Raw genomic sequence first — 11,301 nt, forward strand, 5'->3', positions numbered from 1 at the left:
TGAACGTCTCTTATTCTTCTAATATAATCCACGTTGGCCTCTATTATAACCTGTTAAGGAATAATTGTTTGTGTGGTCTGCGCAGGCGCACCGCTGCGAGGCTGGAGACAGTGCGGCAGGAAAACCGCAACCTGGACGTCGATTACAACCTGGACGTCAAAAAACAAGGGCTATCCTCAGAGGAATGTGTAAACATGAACCGAAACGCGCCACTCGCGAATCATAGAGGACAAATGTGGAGTTTTTCTTCATTCGTTATTATTGTGGAGAAGGAAACGCTGAATCCCACCATCTGAATTCCAAGGGGATCCTTGACATCTCTTCTGAAGCAGCGCGTCTGAACCGTTGCGCGGCGGAGAATGACTGGAAAATACAAAGAGCAGCGCGTCAATGTGCCAACGTGGAGTCAGAGACACATATCTGTGTAGACAACTGTTGAAACATTTATTTTCCTATGCTTGTGGACAGTGGTTAAAGAAACACTGCATCTCAACAAGTCAATTATTCTGCATGAAATTCTAAGGGGGGGATGCCCTCGTTCTCTGTTGCCTAATAGGGAGCTTACATCGAAGAATTGAAAGATGGGTGAAGTTCAAGACATCAAGGATGTTAAAAAGATATTTATTGCTCCGGCAATAAAGTCTTTTGATCACTACGACTTCGCAAGAGCCAAGATTGGTTGCAGCCTGAAGTGGTTGGTCACCAAGGCGTATGGGACAGGTAGGGCTAATCATATGGTTCTCATATTATTACACAGCAGAAGGATGCATCTGCAATGTTTTGCACATGACTCGTTTATTGAAAAACACTTGGTGTTACAAATCAAATCGAGCATGTAATTAAAGTCTTCACTCTTAAATATTTATCCTGAAAAATGTATTTCGTGGCAGGTCCATCGTCTACGGGTGGCCACCATAAACTACATCATAAACACGGGTGGAGGAGAGTAGGGTGGGGTGGGGTTACGTGTGGGGACTACGCTGCACGTCAGACCATAACAGAATAATTCAATTAACTAATCGACCTTCTCCACAGACACACTATACAGTAAATAGATAGGATGAGACTTGATCTCTGGAATCAAAGAGCAGTAACGTCTTATTCTGCTTAGTTTAAACATAAGCTTGTAAACTAAATATTTGCTATTTGATATCTGCTTATTCCTCTAAAAAGCATTGACTACATTCTAAATCAACATGTACATCCGAAATCAACATGTTAGATTTGAAATCAACTAAAGTCCCAGGTTAAAGACTGCACTTACTTTACTAATGTGAGAGGATGGATTGGCTGTCATAATCTCCTGTTCTATTCCTTGTAGTAGCATTACTCTGAGCAACTGATCATTAAGACCCTTCTCGTTTAGTCTCCATGTGGGTTTAAGCACGCACCATCAAATTCCAGTCATGAATATTAAAACTATAAAACTACACATAGGAACAAGGCAGAAGGCCTCTGCATGAGGCAAACCAATGGTGTCTGTGCAGCCAGATGGTAGATTATCCCAGCCCTCCTCTCCGCTAAGTGGAAGCGCCGAACACACACACATTTCCCGGGTGTATTCCCAACCAGGACCGACTAAAATGGGTTGAATCCAAAAATAGTTTCCCTTCAACAGATAACCAGGCTAGGAGGGTAGAGGAAGAAAAGGCCCAGATTGGGATTTGAGCAGAGGTTTTTTAATTCAAAGCAATTTAGTGAATTCAGATGCATGTGGGAGCGTTTTGGCTCTATGCATGTTGCTCAAAGAGCATGTAGGCTGCAGGCATTTGGGATTGAACGCAGTATCTTGTGGGTTGTGAGTGGAACCCTAAACACCACACTACCTGCTCCCTGTAGGAAGTCTAGCGAGATGAAGACACCATTGTGTCTATTGAATGCAGGGTTCCAGATCAGCAAATGTGAAAAGGTTGAATAATGATCGTTCTATGGACCGAATGCATTGCCTTAATACTCTAAGGGCAAGTTACTATCCAGAACCTTGTAATGGTATGCCCTAATATGGTATGCCACTAAAGCTAACTATATGTGGAGGAGGAAACCGACACATGGTTTGAAAGAACAGTAAAGGGGTAACCTTTAAACAAACAACCTGGTCGAAACGTTGCAGCACCATTAAACATATGGGAGATACAGCAGTGTGCGGGCACCTCATTCTTTAAGTTGTAACCTTTAAACAAACCTTAAAACCAGAAACAAAGCAAGCTAAATGACATTGTCTTCTTGCGCAGCTAACTCTGTTCTTCCTCATGGGTCTAGCTCCAGCTGCTGCCAAGGTTTAAAGAGGTGACAGGTGATTAGTAAATTGACAGCAACTGCCACTAACTCACCTGTCTTCATAAATCAGATCCTGAGAGCCCAACACCGGCATAGCTCTCCCCACAGACAGATCCACCACCCACACCCACCACAAAGCCACCATCCACACTTGTATTAAACCTTGGTTATGTGAGTGATGCCACATGCATTGATTCATTTTTGTTCGCTGTATTATAAAAGGATAAAAGATGATTTTATGTGTCTAGTAATTAGCAGTGAGTGCTGCTTTTAAAATTGAAGATGCCAGACTAAGGGTTATGCAATGACTTTTTAGTTAGTGTTGTTCACTCTAGGAGAGTGTGTGTGTGTGTGTGTGTGTGTGTGTGTGTGTGTGTGTGTGTGTGTGTGTGTGTGTGTGTGTGTGTGTGTGTGTGTGTGTGTGTGTGTGTGTGTGTGTGATGAGCGAGTTGGTAGGAGAAGTCTGGTATTCTAGTTGTTAACTTTAGCACATCCATTGTTTACTGACATAAAACTGGCTTGTGCTGGAATAAACATGCACACACACACACACACACAAACATGTATATACACATAAAAAAGAGTTAGTGTACGCCGCATACATACACATAAACATGAGTAAGTGAGATCACACACACACACACACACACACACACACACACACACACACACACACACACACACACCATACACAAACAAACAAAGCAAGAGTTAGTGCACAACACACCCACCACACACACATGCACACACGGTGCACTATTCTTTGATGAAGAGGAAGACAGAGAGAGGGATGTTCCCTGTGAGATGAATCGATTGGGACTCTCTTCTCCGCTGCAGTTACTATAGCAACCTCACAGCCTATCTACGGATCTCCCAGAGATTTTTTCTATGCACACAGAAGAAAAATGGCACACGGTAGACTATCCAGGAGCATGAATTAGGAATCCATGCTTGGACCGGAAAGGCTTACCTAGAAAACATAGAAATTAAATTTATGTTGTGTTCCTGTGTGAATGCATTCATATGTTATGATGTCAGAAATTCAATCCCGTCAGACCTCTATAAATAACAGAGACTTCAAACACATGTTGCTTTGGTTAATACTATAATATGACTGATATTTTACAATGGGATTTGTTCCATACAAGGACACACTCACACACACGCGTACACACGTACGCAAGTACACACACGCACACACACACACACACACACACACACACACACACACACACACACACACACACACACACACACACACACACATAGAAATAGTCAGGAATAGAGTGGATCTGATCTGAACTCCACATGAAAGCGTCAGTTTGATTGATCGGAGTCTTTCCTTTTATTTACTCCAGCAGCATCCCGAGAGGAAAGCATGTTGTTCTCCAGGCCTTCTGGCGGAGGCCTGCAGCAGGGCAGAGAAGGTAGTGAGCTCCCCTGGTGCACAGGGGGTATTGAGATGGTTGCTGCAGGGTACTGACATTTCTTCCCTGGTTGGTGGTGGGGTTGGTGGTGGTGATGGTGGTGGGGGTGGTGGTGGTTAGGGTTGTGGTGCGGGGGAAGGGGTTTGAGAACATGACCTTCATGTGGAATAAGACTGAACCAACTGCTGGATAACCCTGCAGCCTCTAACCGAAACACGCACTATTCTAGCCAAGTTAGGTAGGATGGTGTGGTGGACGGGGTGTTCCAGGTATGTGGTTCAAACCATGAGGATGTCCATCATATCATGGAGCAGTGGCTTTTTATCCAAAGAGTCTTACATTGTTTTCAGATGCCATGAAGGAGCAGGTAGGGGTTAGGTGAGGGCATCTTGCCGACGGGAAGACTGCAGACGTGACCCATGAGTGGCTCAATGTGGGCCAAACTAATAAAAGATTCAGATCATCAGTCACGGAAAAAGCACTTAGTGGGTTGTAGAACCTTACTTCCCTCTCTGTGTGTTTTCAACAGATGGTGTCCCAGCAGACCTGCGGGACCCCTTCTACACGGACCAGTACGACCAGGAGCACCTGAAGCCCCCCGTGGTGAGCCTCCTCCTGTCTGCCGACCTCTACCGCAGGGCCGGCAGCCCCGTCCTGAAGAGTGACCCAGCCACCGGGCATCTTCGGGGGCATGACGCCATAATCCAGGCCCTGGCTCAGAGAGGCCTCTACGTCACCGACCAGGAGAGGCTTGTCACAGAGAGAGACCTTCAAAGGAGACCTCTGCAAATGGTAAGGGCACTGGAGGGTTACGGGGTCATTTGAGAGGTTTAGGCGGACATTTTAGAGGTTTAGGACAGCATCGAAGTGCAATAGTAGTAGTTGCTTTTGTGTTACACCTCTGAAGACTGTTTTGAAAACCAATGTCGGGTCCTTTTCTTGCAGCTTGAATGTTATTGTGTTAGGGTAACTTCTCAAGCCAGGATACGCTGATTTACATGTAGGTAGGAACACTGTGTGTGTGTGTGTGTGTGTGTGTGTGTGTGTGTGTGTGTGTGTGTGTGTGTGTGTGTGTGTGTGTGTGTGTGTGTGTGTGTGTGTGTGTGTGTGTGTGTGTGTGTGTGTGAATACTTCTGCTGTACCCCTCATGCCCACCGGAGTACCAAGTACAAAGAAAATACTTGATGGGTGGATGCTACTAGCTATCTGTTGTTATCATGCTTAGTTGTTGTTTATCTTAAAGCGTGAGGCTTTAACATTTTTCTCTTTGTGTTTCAGCAATATTATAAAAGCAGTGTGTATGGGTTAAAGGTGTTATGAAGGCGGGGAATAATAAATAACAATTTATAATCATTGCTGAAATGAAACAATTCATTTCTGGCCATGGGTTTCTGATCAACAACAAAACAATAAAATGGAGGCAATTTTTCGGGAATTGCTTTCTTTCTGTGGATTTTTAGGCTCTTGGCAGTTTTTTATTGCACTTCCAGTATTTATTGAGAGACAAAAGATTCTGTGGTGATAATTATTAGTTATTGTCTTTTGTTCGGCTTAATTTTGCTGTAGGACATCTTTCTGGTGTGCTGTGGTTCTGTGTACCGAATAACGATTGGCTATGATTTAGTCTGATACGTTATTAACTGAAATAATGAGTGATACTAGTCTTAGTTTGTACTGTATGTGTAAGTTATTCTTAGTTAAGTTAATCATGAAACTTATTTTACACATTTCAGGTCATACTTTTTCATTTCAGGACATCTTATTTTCTGTAAAAAAAAACACATCCTTGCCGGTTTTCCCCTGTCAGCAAACCAGCAGTCCCAATAAAACCAAGAGTGGTTATTTACAGAAATGGCGGATTAGTGCAACTTCAGCCAATCACCGACCCAGCAGCCCACTACTCTAGTCTTCTAATCAGTCCTAGCTGAGGAGTACGACCTCACAGATGCTTTCATCACATCCTTCCAGAAGGCTTTGCTGATTGGCTGCTGCTAAACCCTCTGGTTGTAGCAATTCCAAACCGTTCCTCTCCTTCCACACCTTCCATCCTATATCCAGTGCTTTGCAGCTTATCTGCATTGCCATGTGTGAAGGAGAGTCGCGGCAGCTGGGACTTCGCAGGTAGCCTATCAAATGACACTCAGAGAGCATTGTTATTTAGTACTCCTTGCAGTCTCGAGCAGTTTTTTTTAACCACTTGAGTTGATTGCCGTCGAGACACAATCAGCAGTCCCTGTGTACACACGTCTGCAGCACGCGTGTGGGGTTGCACTGTGTTGCACTGTGTTGCTAGTGTGCGCAAATAGTGAAGTCATTCATAAGTAGTATAATGAGGCATGTTTCAGAAAGATGTTGTGTTTGCAGCCGGCTTTATTGTTAGCAAACATCTCACTGTAGACTAGTTAGTTAGCTAGTTGTAAAATATAAAATAAACCAATAAAGGCCATAAGAGGGCACCATGTTCTTTGGCTACACTCTTGAATATACCTCACAATAGGAAGCATCTTCAGCCCAACTCTGACCAATCACAAGCTGGGATGAAGTCATGTGATCGAGTACACATGCTGATCACCTCTAGCACGCGCCAAAGTCAACTCAATCCCTTGTTGGCATTCAGCACAGCACTGTGTGTGTGTGTGTGTGTGTGTGTGTGTGTGTGTGTGTGTGTGTGTGTGTGTGTGTGTGTGTGTGGCTTAAGCAACAGATGTTCATGCATGCATTCATTAGGGTTCCTACAAAATCCGTAGCAACCCTATTGTATTTGTTAGTATTATCATCCTTTTACTGACAAATTCTGCCATATCGCAAAAATGACACGTTGTACAAATTGGCAGGCTTGTAGAACTTGTATAATACAAGCACGGGTTTGAAGAAATAATGCTTGATTTCCCAACATCTCATCTGTCTCATCTGTCATCTCCGTTCTCCTCTCCGACCTTCCACCCCTCTCTATATCCATCATTTGTTCCTCCTCCTCCATGGTCTATATCTTCGTCATATCATTCCCCACCTCCATGCCTCCTCCCCTCTGCTCCATCTTTTTGCTCCGTATCTCCTCTGGGAGAAACAGAGGCTGCTCTTCTTTTCTCCTCCATGTTTTGATTGGCTATTTGTTGTCATAATCACAGTGGTATCTATATATGTGGTGTGAATTCACTTCTTTTTAAGAGGCAAGTCTTCATTGTTCATTTTCAATGCAGTGCGATTAGAGGCTGTTTTTGTTTGTTTTGTATGTTGTATGTTTGAATATAAACACACTGAATATAGTTTTTTGCATGCTTAATCTTTACTTGTGCCAACCAAACAAGATGGCTAATCAAACCAAATGTATAGCTCTTCTCAGTGGATACTAGATTTGTCAGTGTATTCTATGAAAATAATTTGTCAAATGAGAGATTAGATCAGAATATAGAGTCTATATTCTATAAACCACTAGGGGTTCTGTCCGTATTATAGACACAACCCTTGTGGTTTGTATTTCTTTGTGTGATTAATTATGATAGCCTACAGCTCTTGCTGCCTGCTCAACAGATGACAGCTTGTTTAATCACATCATCCATTTAGACCTCTCAATGCATCTTGGCTCTAGCATTGCAAAACCATATTCATTTCATACGCAAATATATTCACTAGTTGCCTATACATTGTGAGGTTGATTTACAAAGATGGATTGAAATCTTTGCAAGATGGATGTGTGGTAAAGTGTGAATGAGCAACATCAGAATTAGAACCAAGGTTACAAACCAACCAATCATAATGAGCAATCAATATCCCAAACTTGTAACAATGACAACATGTTTTTCCATTATTAGCAGCAACATCTACACTGCTAAATCATTAAACTGTTATCCCTTTCTAAAGCAGTGCTGGAAGGTCACACAATGCTATTCACATGGAAGGCAAGGCAAGGCAACTTTATTTATATAGCACTTTTCATACACAAGGCAGACTCAAAGTGCTTCACATATAAACATTGTCATACAATAAAATAAAATAATAGATAAGTAAAAAGTAAAATAGATAGAAAATAAAGGCAAAGTTTGAAAAAAACATTTTAGAAAGGCCGAGTAAAAAAAAAATGCATTTTAGAAAGTGAGAAAATAAAGGCAAAGTTACTAATAAAATAAAAAATAGAAGCATTGTAGATTTAAGATTTAGCAGCTAAAGCAAACATAAAAGTCTTCAGTCTTGTTTTAAAGCTGTCAGAGTTGGGGCAAGTCTTAAATCCTCAGGGAGTTTATTCCAGCTATTTGTTGCATAGTAACTAAATCCTGCTTCCCCATGGTTCGTGTTGACTCTGGGGATAATTAACAGATTGGTCTCAGAGGATCTTAGTGGCCTAGAAGGCTTATGTAGTGGAAGCATATCAGTTAAATATTTTGGCCCTAAACCATGTAGGGATTTATAGGTTAGCAACATGATTTTAAAATTCTCTGACATACAGGGAGCCAATGTAATGATTTAAGAATTGGTGTAATATGTTCAAATTTTTTGGTCTTTGTTAGAACTCTAGCAGCAGCATTCTGAACAAGCTGTAGTTGCCTTAGAGTTTTTTTTGGGAGACCTGTAAGGAGACCATTGCAGTAATCAAGCTTGCTAGTGATAAAGGCATGTACAAGTGTTTGTAAGTCTTCGGTAGACATGAGCCCTCTAAGTCTTGCTACGTTTTTAAGGTGATAATATGCAGATTTTGTAACTGATTTGATGTGACTGTCGAAATGTAAATCTGAATCCATGATAACCCCTAGATTTCTGGCTTTGATTGAGGTTTTCAGGGACAGAGAGTGAAGGTGTTGGGTAACACATCCAGTCTTTGACTTGCTCAATGCACTGGCACAACAGATCTATGGGCTGATATTCATTTGGTGATAGAGATACATAGATTTGTGTGTCATCAGCATAGCAGTGATGGTCAATATTGTTATGTTGCATGATTTGCCCTAGTGGGAGCATGTAGATGTTGAATAGAGAGGGTCCTAAGATCGAACCTTGTGGGACTCCACATGTCACGTTTGTTGATTCTGAAACAAAGTCGCCAATGGAAACAAAGTAGTTCCTATTTTGTAGGTAGGACCTAAACCAATTTAATACTGTGCCTGAAAGCCACACCCAGTTTTCTAATCTGTCCAAAAGTATTGTATGGTCTACAGTGTCGAATGCAGCACTGAGGTAGAAGACAAACTTTAAGGACAACATGCCTGGTTGTTCTCTTCTTAAAAAAATGTCTGGGGAAGTGGTTGTTGAAGAAGACATCATTGTCTATACCAGCTATGCTCTAATATTATAATATTTCCACTTTCATTTTAATGACTCATTGCTAAGACCCGATTATATATTTATTTAATCAGTTCCTCTCAATTCAATCCAATATTGTCACGAGTTGGAGATGAAGTGCTGTTGTTGCACTGATGTCTGTTGGTCGCAAGGACACGACTAAAAGGCCCTTCAAAGTTTGTAGAGCTTGCATAAAAAGGTTATGACGATCAAGATGTGTGCATGTGATTGTTGGAGCAGAAGGAACAGACTTTAGATGCTGATGGCGATCACTTGTCAGGGTTATGTTGTCAGGCGAACAGCGATGTGTTACGTAAAGGACATTTCCATACCACAACACAATTATTCCCTCAGAAGAGAAACAACATTTCTCTCTCTCTCTCTCTCTCTCTCTCTCTCTCTGTCTCTCTCTCTCTCTCTCTCTCTCTCTCTCTCTCTCTCTCTCTCTCTCTCTCTCTCTCTCTCTCTCTCTCTCTCTCCTCTTCTTCCTCCTCATCCCTTCCTCTCTTGGCTCGGTACTGAACATTTTTTGGACACAGGCTTCAAATTGCAGCTGTCGCCCACATACAGACACCCACACACTCTCTCTCACACATACGAACACAGACACACACACTCACGATGAAAGAGAAGCAGAGAGATAGAGAGGTGGATTTTTTGGGTTCTGGGTGAGGTGGGTGGGTAGCATAATTGTTGGTGCTATATTTAAGTTAGTTTGACGGAAACCATGAAGTCAATGGTGTTCATACAGTAAATAGCATTTTTCTATTATTTATTTTTGCATGTTTTAATATTATGATTAAGATTATCCCCCCCAAAATATGCATTCATTGAAATGCTTACCAGTGAAACAGGAAGCAGTTTTCAGCAGCAGCATGGCATAATGTTACTGAACCACCCTTCGTGTTGTACATTCCTAAGAGACCATTTAGTAGCTGTGTCTTTTCTATGGTGGCCTTTTGCATAATAGATGATGGTCGCCTCGTCTGTGCATTTATTGGAAAACCAAAACGCACCAAATGAAATCTTGATGCAAGTCAAGTTAGGTGTGTGTGTATGGAGGGATGGGGGGGGTGGGTTGCATGCGTGCATGCGTGCGTGTGTGTGCGCAAAGCCCTATTATGGCCAGCAGTTCAGACAGGTTATTAAAGTGGCTAAGCCGAAGGATTTCATAATGGCTGTGCTTTGTGACGCGAAGGTTGTTGATATTCAAGAGCATTTGACCACAAGCTCAGTTGACTGACGAAGGTCCTCTAGATACTTTAAACCATAATACAAATTCACATTCCAACTGACAAACTGTGACAGTGTACAGTTTAACTGTCGTTGTGTCCACACCATCTGCAACCCTTCGGAGATCTTAAATGCTTAAAACCCATCTCCTGACAGCCCAGTGTCATCAACTACTACCAACTACAAAAAATTACAAAAAAATGAATGAAAGGAGACAGCTGTTCCTCCACTGTGGTTCTCTCAGTGGTAAATGGGCCAAGTGGCATCCATTTTTGACTGATTTGCCATTCAGATGTAGTTCAGCAGGAACAGTACAAAACAACCAATCAAAGAGCTTCCCACTGAGGAAGAGCCTGGTGGATAATTACATGCCCAGCAGCCGGTTCTTCTTCAACTCTTTCTGCTCCAGGTGCACTCTGGGTAAAGCCGTCATTGAAGTGATGAGAACATCTTTGCGTCTGTAATAAGAAAAGGCAAGAAGTCTGCTCCATTTTCTCGCTGACATTTTTTTATTTGATAACTAAATCTTTACGAAGTAGCGCAAAGATGGCCGTTTAATTAAACTTGCCAGTAATAGGACAGTTTACCATCAGGATAAAGGCATTGATGTTGGCTGGAGGTATTTGGTTTCCTGAGGTGTCAGTTTTTCATTTGCTGAAAGGGAACCCACTGCTTAAACTGGGTGTCAATATTGACTTACTGGTCCTCCACAGCAACCAGTCACCCATTCCTCCCACCTCCAATGTGCTGGTTTAGACACTATACAGTATTATTAGTTATTACACATATGTCATCTTATGAATGGCAAATGGAAGCAGAACACATTGAACATGTGATCAAAGCTACAATCTCATGACAAAGTCAGACATTAACTAAATACCTGGGTCATCTCATCACAGACCAGATATCTGATGATGATGATATTTATAGACAATGTTGCATGTTATATGCCCAAGCTAATATTCTGGCTAGGAAATTTCATATGTGCTCAGAGGATGTAAATTTTTTTCTTTTTAAAGCATACTGTACCCCATTATATACTGCACCCCTATGGGTAAAATTAAAAAAGGCAAGCCTTCAGAAATTGCAG

At 42.0% G+C, this 11,301-nt stretch overlaps 1 protein-coding gene across 1 annotated transcript in view; it reads left to right on the plus strand.

Moving 5' to 3' along the window:
* Positions 1-581: 581 nt before the first annotated feature.
* The window catches only part of camsap2a (calmodulin regulated spectrin-associated protein family, member 2a), a gene marked incomplete at both ends in the record, with an annotated part of 39,752 nt that continues 29,032 nt past the window's right edge, over positions 582-11,301 (plus strand). Inside the window, 3 exons of the mRNA XM_084472815.1 lie at positions 582-720; positions 3,639-3,704; positions 4,234-4,496. Coding sequence (XP_084328941.1) covers positions 582-720; positions 3,639-3,704; positions 4,234-4,496 — 468 coding nt within the window. The remainder of the gene's footprint in view (positions 721-3,638; positions 3,705-4,233; positions 4,497-11,301) is intronic.

Source organism: Micromesistius poutassou (genome assembly GCF_964030765.1).
Source record: "Micromesistius poutassou genome assembly, chromosome: 9".
NCBI lineage: Eukaryota > Metazoa > Chordata > Actinopteri > Gadiformes > Gadidae > Micromesistius > Micromesistius poutassou.